Source organism: Pseudochaenichthys georgianus, chromosome 16, assembly GCF_902827115.2.
Source record: "Pseudochaenichthys georgianus chromosome 16, fPseGeo1.2, whole genome shotgun sequence".
Classification (NCBI taxonomy): Eukaryota; Metazoa; Chordata; class Actinopteri; order Perciformes; family Channichthyidae; genus Pseudochaenichthys; species Pseudochaenichthys georgianus.
This window is the reverse complement of record NC_047518.2, coordinates 38,494,781-38,505,407: the sequence shown is the minus strand read 5'-3', so window position 1 is coordinate 38,505,407 and position 10,627 is coordinate 38,494,781. Positions and strand designations below refer to the sequence as shown.

General features: G+C 42.9%; 1 protein-coding gene across 1 annotated transcript in view; it reads right to left on the bottom strand.

Moving 5' to 3' along the window:
• Positions 1 to 2,520: 2,520 nt before the first annotated feature.
• The window catches only part of LOC139435411 (trypsin-2-like), a 515,038-nt gene continuing 506,931 nt past the window's right edge, over positions 2,521 to 10,627 (bottom strand). The window contains exons 4-5 of the mRNA XM_071206070.1: positions 2,683 to 2,819; positions 2,521 to 2,596 (exon numbers count right to left, since the gene is read on the bottom strand). Coding sequence (XP_071062171.1) covers positions 2,528 to 2,596; positions 2,683 to 2,819 — 206 coding nt within the window. The 3' untranslated portion in view covers positions 2,521 to 2,527. The remainder of the gene's footprint in view (positions 2,597 to 2,682; positions 2,820 to 10,627) is intronic.

The following is a 10,627-nucleotide window of genomic DNA, read 5'->3' as shown; positions in this document are numbered from 1 at the left end:
CCCATAACAAGACATACAAAACAAAAAAACGTGACATAACACAAGAATCGTGAAAAACACTCGGAATAAAATATTATTTTCTTTAAAAAAAAAGGTTTTTCGGATTTCATAATTACATTAACACCATAACCCTACATGCATTGCAGCTAAAACATCCAATCAGCGAGCTTAAGCCATAGCTGAGGATCTTGGGTAATCAGTTCAGTGGCTGTGTATTGCAATGATGTTCGAAATGTCCTACGTCTGTTTCCGGTTATTTTTTATTTTGATATTCAGTTCCTGACGGAGGCCAAAAAAGCCCAAGATTATGGAATTAAACAAATAAATAAAAGCAAGGATAATTGTGTGTTGTTGGTGAGTAAATAACAGTGTGTTATTTAGAAAAGAATAACAAATGGAAAAAAAGATTTAAAAAAATACAGATTTCAGTATTCTGAGGCTCTGAGCCCCATTTCTTTTCCTCACAGATGACAAAAAAAGTCCGACATTATATGATTTAAAATAAAAACAATAATCGTGGCTTGATATTGAGTAAGAACATGTTTTTATGAACCATACAGCTTCCGGTCTTCCAAGACCCGAATGGACAAAAAGACGTGCTGCAGGCACGAAACATACTACCAATAGAAATACATTGCTTTTAAAATCGTTCTGTGTGACACGAAAAAAAGGGGAAAATCGTGTTGGTGAACACGAATCAATAGATTAAATGTCATGACTATAACACGAAATGCAGTGAGACTGGGTTGTCAGTAGTGAATGTGAGAGTATTTCAGTAGTGTGTGTGCAAGGCCAGATCTTTTCAGTAGTGTGTGCGCGAGGTTAGTTTGAATTTTGGCGTACATGGCCGCTCATAGTTATCTCAAAAACATTGATAAGAGTAAAGGGGTAAACTGGGACTTGTAAATAAATGAACCCCCCTCCTTATCGTTCTCTGTCATGTTCAGGTCTGCACGAAATAGATTCTTCCTCTGTCTGTCTGCTGGAGTTTTTAAGGGGAACATTCACTTTACACTTCATCGCTACAAAATATAATCTTATCAGTTTTATTGAGAGGAAATACTTCCTCTAGCCCCTATAGCTGTCTGCTTTAGATGCTATTTTAAAGTAATATATTTTCTAAGCTAAACTTAAAACAAGCACTAGCCTTGTGTGTGAGCAACCCTGAGGTCTAATAGTGGAGACCTTGTTATCTCAAAAACTTTTGTTAAGAGTATAGGGTGAGTTGTTAAATTTAAGTAAAGGGCTTTCGCTTGTGCGCGGATTTTTACACCCTCTCTGTCAATTATTCTTATCCTTACTGCGAGAAAGGAACTAGATTATCTGAAAACATTACTTATTTTTTTAAAACAACACTGTGGACACCTTTCAGAGACATAGTTGCAGGTAAAAACTCAAAGACCCCCCTCTGTGTTCATAAGTGCAGCAGGGTGGGAGGGGGGTGTGTGAGGAGGTGTGTGAGGGTTTAGGGCTCTGACGTAGGTGCAGCAGTGTGGGTCTTATCACCCCCTATTGAGCAACACCCTTATAGAGGGCATTACAACCACAACAGGTGACCAAAACAAGTCGTATTATCATCATTGACTATAATGGCTTACTAGGGGATACTACAACAGGTGTCACATCAAAGGGGCAATAGTCTTATCACCCCCTATTGAGCAATATCCTTTATGAGGAGGGCAATACAACAATAAACAAACAAGTCATAAAAGATAAGATGGTCAAAGGTCAGAGATATCAGAGTGAAAGGTGCCACATCAAAGGGAGGTGGGACTAAGGTTTATGGGGGTCATAAATCACTCTCTTATCAGGTACTTAATCTCATTTTGAGCAAAACAGTAGTCTTTGAACTAATGGCAAGTGTTCTCATATAGCCCGTATCTATGCAGAGGTTATCTGGTAAAAGCTACAGTTTGTGTGTCTTATTTTGATGGAAATCTTATTGAGAGATTGTTTGGCAACGTGTGTTTAAGGAAAAGCACAATACACATTTAGATAAGAATTGGACATAATCACTGTGAAGTCAGTGGATTGCAGAATAAGCCTTGACTTTGGCATTTGGACTATTGACATGTCGTTTTTTTGGAAGCAGATATGACACGAGAGGCTGAAGCTAAGTATAACCCAACACTGAAACAAGACATTTACAATACACCTTAATTAACTAAATAAAACACTGTAAAAGGGAGTAAGGTCTAAGGAGAGGAAGCCAAGCACGTCCTTTATTGTACTGTAAATGGGACCAACGATTACTAAAGGAACATCTTGCTGTATATTAAAAATGTGTTTTGAAACTACACACTCGTTAGGAAAATCTTTAAAACAAATTGAGATAATGAACATTTAATAGACTTTTGTTAGCTTATCTTTTCAAAACCAAGGGTTGCCACTTCAATTGCCCTCAAGCTAATGCAATGTTGTGAAACGTTTCTGTTTATTGACATTAGCTGTTCTTGTTTGACTGTGGTTTATATATATTTTTTTGTGTAAATGTCACCCCTGAAACGCCCGGGTAGTTGGGTTGAGCTTAGCCCTGGCCCCAGGACACGACACCCTGCAGATCTCCGTTACACAGCAGAGGACCACCAGAGTCACCCTGAGCAGGAGAGAGACATCACTTTATTCCCTTCAACTCATTCAATATAACCTCATTGTATGTGCCGTGTAATTGTTTGAAAATACCTGACAAGCATCCATGCCTCCCTCCAGGTATCCAGCGCACACCATGCGGTCAGTGATCAGGCCGGGGTAGGAGCCATCGCAGTCCTTGTGAGAAAGGATGGGGTCTTCCACACACTGGAGGTACAATGGGTTGAACACTGCAGATAAGAGCGAGATAAAATGATTAGGAGGGACACAAAAAACACCCCAATTCAGCCTTATATCATGTGTTAAAATGCCCCTGCGTTTTCTCCTCCCTCCCCACCTGTGTCTTGTTCATGTGATTAGTGTTGTGTGCATTTCAGTTCTGTTTTTTCTGTCTGTCATGGTGAGATTCTTAACGTTGTTGGAAGGGTATATGTTCTGAGTGACTTTATGGTTTGCCTTGCCTAGTTTTGACTTTGTTTGCCTGGCCTAGTTCTGGAAATAAAGGATTCCTGCTTTCAAACCTATTTTCTGCATTTGGGTCCTGCGTACCTTGCCCTCCAACCGTAAGTCCTTGGTCCACATTTTAAATAAGGTGCACAGATGACATAACCACGGGGTGTTGGGCCGAAGTGGGCGAACACAAAATGAGGACACCTGCATTGATTTTTGCAGCAACAGCTGCAACAGCGGCAACCCCTGCAACCCCTGCATTGCATTTTGCTGCAACAGCGGCAACTCCTGCAACAGCTGCAACACCTGCATTGATTTTTGCTGCCACAGCTGCAACACCTGCAACAGCGGCAACACCTGCATTTAATTTTGCTGCAACAGCGGCAACCCCTGCAACAGCTGCATTGCATGTTGCTGCAACAGCGGTAACACCTGCATTACTTTTTGCTGCAACAGCTGCAACACCTGCAACAGCGGCAACACCTGCATTGATTTTTGCAGCAACAGCGGCAACCCCTGCAACAGCGGCAACATCTGCATTGATTTTTGCAGCAACAGCTGCAACAGTGGCAACCCCTGCAACACCTGCATTGAGTTTTGCTGCCACAGCTGCAACACCTGCAACAGCGGCAACACCTGCATTTAATTTTGCTGCAACAGCGGCAACTCCTGCAACAGCTGCATTGAATTTTGCTGCCACAGCTGCAACACCTGCAACACCGGCAACACCTGCATTTAATTTTGCTGCAACAGTGGTAACAGCGGCAACCCCTGCAACAGCTGCATTGCATTTTGCTGCAACAGCGGCAACCCCTGCAACAGCGGCAACACCTGCATTAATTGTTGCTGCAACAGCGGCGACCCCTGCAACAGCGGCAACACCTGCATTGATGTTTGCAGCAACAGCTGCAACAGCGGCAACCCCTGCAACCCCTGCATTGAATTTTGCTGCAACAGCGGCAACCCCTGCAACAGCTGCAAGACCTGCATTGATTTTTGCTGCCACAGCTGCAACACCTGCAACAGCGGCAATACCTGCATTGATTTTTGCTGCCACAGCGGCAACCCCTGCAACAGCTGCAACACCTGCATTAATTTTTGCTGCCACAGCTGCAACACCTGCAACAGCGGCAACCCCAGCAACCCCTGCATTGCATTTTGCTGCAACAGCGGCAACCCCTGCAACAGCTGCAACACCTGCATTAATTGTTGTTGCAACAGCGGCAACAGCGGCAACCCCTGCAACAGCTGCATTGATTTTTGCTGCCACAGTTGCAACACCTGCAACAGCGGCAACACCTGCATTTCATTTTGCCGCAACAGCGGCAACAGCGGCAACTCCTGCAACAGCTGCATTGAATGTTGCTGCAACAGCGGCAACCCCTGCAACAGCTGCAACACCTGCATTGATTTGTGCTGCCACAGCTGCAACACCTGCAACAGCGGCAACACCTGCATTGATTTTTGCTGCCACAGCTGCAACACCTGCAACAGCGGCAACACCTGTATTGATTTTTGCAGCAACAGCTGCAACAGCGGCAACCCCTGCAACAGCTGCATTGCATTTTGCTGCAACAGCGGAAACCCCTGCAACAGCTGCAACACCTGCATTGATTTTTGCTGCCACAGCTGCAACACCCGCAACAGCGGTAACACCTGCATTTAATTTTGCTGCAACAGCGGCAACCCCTGCAACACCTGCATTGCATTTTGCTGCAACAGCAGCAACAGCTGCAACACCTGCATTGATTTTTGCTGCCACAGCTGCAACAGCTGCAACAGCGGCAACAGCTGCAACAGCAGCAAGAGGGTGACCCTGGCAGCCCTCTGGTGTGTAACGGAGAGGTGCATGGCCTGGTGACATGGGGTCAGGGATGTGCCGAGCCAAACTACCCCGGGGTCTACGTCAAACTGTCTGAGTTCCACTTCTGGTTTGAAGAGGTCCTGGCAGCCAATCCCCAAATAAATTACCAGTTTATTTTCTTCACTTCTCCCACTGGTTCACAGCCCTGGTTTTTATTTTTCAGTCTTCTCTCTGGTGCCAATACAGACTCTTAACACACATGTGCCAGAATTTTGAAAACTAAATAAAATCACTTGATATTCACTTGTCTGTTCATGTCTATAATGTGAAAACATACACATTACATTACATTACATTGCATTTAGCTGACGCTTTTATCCAAAGCGACTTACAATAAGTGCGTTCGACCAACAAAATACAAACTTGAAGAAAACAGAATCATATAAATACATCAGGTTTCATAGAGCCAAAACATTTCAAGTGCTACTCAACTGGCTTTAGATAAGCCAGTCCTTTATTAGTATATATCTTTTTTGTTAGTAATTCTATCGCTCGAAGCGGAGTCGAAAGAGATGAGTTTTCAATCTGCGCCGGAAGATGTGTAAGCTTTCTGCTGCCCTGATTTCAATGGGGAGCTCATTCCACCATTTTGGAGCCAGGATAGCAAACCCACGTTTTTTTGCTGATGGAAACTTGGGTCCCCCTCGCAGTGAGGGTGCAGCGAGCTGTTTGGCTGATGCAGAGCGGAGTGCACGTGCTGGGGTGTACGGTTTAACCATGTCCTGGATGTAGGAAGGGCCAGATCCATTCGCAGCATGGTACGCAAGTACCATTGTCTTGAAGTGGATTCTAGCAGTTACCGGAAGCCAGTGAAGGGAGCGGAGGAGCGGAGTGGTGTGGGAGAATTTAGGAAGGTTGAAGACCAGACGAGCAGCTGCATTCTGGATGAGCTGCAGAGGTCAGATGGCACATGCAGGTAGACCAGCCAGGAGGGAGTTGCAGTAGTCTAGGCGTGAGATGACGAGAATCTGGACCAGAACCTGCGTCGCTTTCTGGGTCAGCTGGGGACGTATCCTCCGGATGTTGTAAAGCGTGTATCTGCAGCAGCGTGTTGTAGCAGCGATGTTTGCAGTGAAGGACAGGTTGTTATCTAGGGTCACACCCAGATTCCTTGCAGTCTGAGTCAGGGAAACAACAGAGGTGCCGATGTTGATTGTCAGGTCAAGAGTGGGACAATCTTTTCCCAGAAGGAAAAGCAGTTCAGTCTTGTCAAGGTTGAGCTTGAGGTGGTGAGCAGACATCCACTGAGAGATGTCAGCTAGACAAGCAGAGATGCGTGCGACGCCCTGGGTCTCTGAGCGGGGAAAGGACAGAATTAATTGGGTGTCGTCAGCGTAGCAGTGGTATGAAAAACCATGCGGGCCAATGACTGATCCGAGCGAGTTTGTTTACAAGGAGAAGAGGAGGGGACCAAGAACAGAGCCCTGAGGGACCCCTGTAGTTAATTGACAAGGGTCGGACTCCGACCCTCTCCAAGTAACCCTGTAGGTACGGTCTTTGAGGTATGAGGTGAGAAGGGAAAGTGCAGAGCCTGAAACTCCAAGTTCTTGGAGAGTGCGAAGGAGGATCTGATGATTCACCGTGTCGAATGCAGCAGACAGGTCCAAAAGGATGATGACAGAGGAGAGGGAGGCTGCTTTAGCCGTGTGCAGTTCCTCAGTGACAGCAAGGAGGGCAGTTTCTGTGGAGTGACCTGCCTTGAAACCAGACTGGTGCGGATCCAGAAGGTTGTTCTGATGGAGATAACAGGAGAGCTGTTTAAAGACAGCGCGTTCAAGTGTTTTAGACAGGAACGGGAGGAGAGAGACAGGCCTGTAGTTTATAACATCAGACGGGTTGAGAGTGGGTTTCTTTAGGAGAGGGTTTACTCTTGCCTCCTTGAGACTGTTTGGAAAGTGACCAGAAGTTAGAGAAGTGTTGATGAAATGGGTGAGAAACGGTAGAATATCAGGAGCGATAGTCTGAAGGAGGTTTGAAGGGATAGGGTCCAGAGGACAGGTGGTAGGACGCGCAGAGGTAATGAGGGTAAGAACCTCACTTGGAGAGAGAGGGGGAAAGGAGGTTAGTGTGTGGGTGAAAGGAGGGTCTGGTGACCCAGCGGTGAGTAAAGGTGAGTCAGAAAAAGAAGAGCGAATATCATCAACCTTTTTTTCAAAATGGTCAACAAAGTCGCTTGACAGAAGGGAGGAGGGGGAAGGGGCTTTGGGAGGGTCCAAGAGGGTGGAGAAGATGGAAAATAGTTTTTTGGGATTGGAATAGGAAGATTGGATCTTATCTTGAAAGAAAGTGCTTTTTGCATGAGAGATCGAAGCAGAGAAAGAGGAGAGGAGAGCCTGATAGGTTAGGAGGTCGTCACCAATCACTTATACACTCAAGTCTGTAATAGGTACAGGTTTATTTGATTTAGTACCTTTCAAGACAGTTTGGCTCTACCTGAAGTACTTATATGATTCCGTTTTCTTCAAGTTTGTATCTTCCTGGTCGAATGCACTTATTGTAACTCACTTTGGATAAAAGTGTCAGCTAAATGCACTGTAATGTAATGTAATGTTTGATGGTGCTATATCACTTTGATATACAGTAGAGTAGTGGTTCTCAAACGTTTTTCAATTGATGTACCCCCTTAGAAAACAAAATTCAGCCAAGTACCCCCTGATCAGCTCAAAAACAATTTGTTAAGGAAAACATGTCTATATAAAGAGGTACAGTAGCCTACAGTGCTGCACCATCAGTGTCTGATTTATTAAAACAAAAACATATTAACTGAAAAACACTTAAATGCAACATTTCAATTTTTTACAATCCATCACTAAATTCATGGCAAACCAATTTTAACATCATGCAATAACACTGAAACGACATTGCATTGAACTGATATTTTTAATAAGTTGTACTTACAATTTAGTGAGAAACATCGGCTTGTACTTCACTGAGGAACTTTGTCATTCTCGATGACAGGGAGGCAAACTGCAGTTATTACACTTCGCGTTTTGAAATATGTGTAACTCTGTTAAGGCGAGACACGGCAGGCAAAAACATCGTTTTTCAAGTACTGGTCAATTTTGAGATGTTGTGCTATTTTGATTCTATAACATGTTTTCTTTCAGGCTTTTGGAAGGAAAACGTACAAAATACACATTTAAGTGTTTATTTTACTATAGTTTGTCTATTTGCGTCTGTAGATTTCTCCTAAATTCACCAAAAGTTAGCATTCTCACGTAACATAAAGTACCGCGACCGCTGTGTGCACCATGTCATCACAGGTATCGCTGGAAATCTCCGTCTCTTCTGCACAATCTCATCGGATCCAAATATGGTCATTTCCTTTGTATCAGCAACCAATCGTGAAAGGACAAAGGGGTCTTAAACCAAGAAACGAAATCTCATTGGCTGGTGTCAATTTCTGACAACGTGATTCGTTCAGATGCGTCACGTGGTGTGCTAAAACACTTCCTGGTTAACTTTCCGCTAGAAATTGAAATCTCAAAATGGCAAAAGAATGGCGAAAAAAACTTTCACAGAGAAGACGACAACAATTGTCACTTGCCCGAAGCAAGGTTAGACAAAAAATAAATGACCCCGAACATGAAATACCTTCAAGGAGTGCGTCGATGCGCAAGCTGTCATCCAAAGAACAGGAGGGTTTAGCTAGCGCCTCACTGCAATCTTTAAAGGTCGTTTTCTCAAAATGAGTTTTTTCTCCTACTCTGAGTTCGAAATTTCAACTTCAGTAGCACGTAGATACACCAAACCTTCCAGTTATATTCCTATCAATATTATGAAGGCTTTTACAGAAGGGTTTGTTCATATATCATTCATAGCCTGAATTATACAACATTGTATACCTAAAACATGGCGAAAATGGATATTTTAGGGCTGTTGACAGTATTTTCTGATTTATGGAGTGATAAAAAGAGATATCCAATATTCCTTCTGTAAAAGCCTTAGATACTAATATGACTACAAAATGAAACAAGCATTTTTGGTAACACTTTATTTTGATAGTCCATAGTTAACACTCTATAAGTCATCAGTTGACATTTAGTAGCATGTCAACAGTGCATCAGTTGACATGTGTCAGTTGACATTCAACAGCACCGTTCAAACCGACAAGTAACTAAGTATTAGTTGATGATCAACAGATAAGCAACTAAAGTTCAGTTGACTATTACATTAAGCATTAGTTGATGATCAACCGATAAGCAACTAAAGTTCAGTTGACTATTACATTAAGCATTAGTTGATAATCAACAGATAAGCAACTAAAGTTCAGTTGACTATTACATTAAGCATTAGTTGATGATCAACAGATAAGCAACTTTAGAGTTTAGTTGACTATTGCATTAAGCATTAGTTGATGATCAACAGATAAGCAACTTTAGAGTTTAGTTCACTATCTGTTGATCGTCAACTAATCTAGAGTTGACTATCAGTATACTTTTAGTAGGTTCTCCACTAAGCGTTTGTAGGCATGTGTTAGGACTATCCAATTAAAGTGAAACACAGTTGAGAACAGTAGAAAGTCTATAACCTATCAACAGAACACATACATTCATCCACTAATTATATGCAACAGACATGGGAATAAAGCGAAATGTTTTGCACAACTGATCACGAACACTGGATAACTGAAGTCAATACCAGGCTATAAAGTACAGTAAAACAAACACTATACACAGCATATCAGAGAAAGAAAGATTTTTTATTTTAATAATATACTACAAGTACTGTAAAAACACTGAACAGTTGTGAACCACATTCAATCCTACTAAAGGACATCTAAACATAATTATTAACAGGTCGCCAAAACACTTCCCCAAAGTAGCTTCCCAAAATGAAAAAACGTCCCCCCCCACAACAAAAACAACGCTCAACCCACATTCAGAATTACCTGACAGAAAAGGGGATGAGCTGTTTGTTGCTTTTCATTTCAGCAATCTTTTCTGCCAGTTCACCGACTATTTTCTTCTGACAGAGTTGGGCTAATTTTAAAAGTGTGGTTTTACCCTTAAACTGGTCGAGGACACTTTTGTCCACCAGGAACACTTCAGCAATTGCTGCAGTGTCTTTCACAGCATTCCTGGAAACATGAGCTTTCTTAAAAGCTTTGGTCATCTTGAAGCCTCTCTGCACCAGTTTAAGGACACGCCGATATCTTCTCACCACATCTGAGATGGAAGACACTGAAAAATAAAGAATACATTAATGTCAATAAATGTTATTTGCAGATCGCCACAATGATGACATTTTTCTGAGGCGTGTTCATGTGTTTCAGGCAACAAGACATTCTTTATAACATAGGTCAACATGTCAGGACTCAGTTTACTGATTGGCTGCGGGTACTCTCTGGCTGCGCTTCGCCACTAAAAGTTTAAATATCCCCAACTTTTTGTTTGGTTGCACTTCCTCGCAGAATCAAACGTCCGCTGTGCGCTCATAGATATTGCATAGTAGAAGAGCTATGAGTAAGGGAAGGTCCGTAGCTGCTAGGCAGTGTAAATGCCATCGGCTTTGTGCTGCATTCACATGATGTCGGAATAATCTGAAAAGTTATCTCCCTGCCCATTCACCCCCCCAAAGCAGTCAACCTAGGGAAACACTGAGCTGCTATGTGAAAACCTTATTTTTGTAGATTACAACACACTTGTAATGCACTGCAGAATTATTTAAGTTTTGTTTTTATTAAGTTTATGTGAGGTGGCTCACACAGATACTGGTATTGAA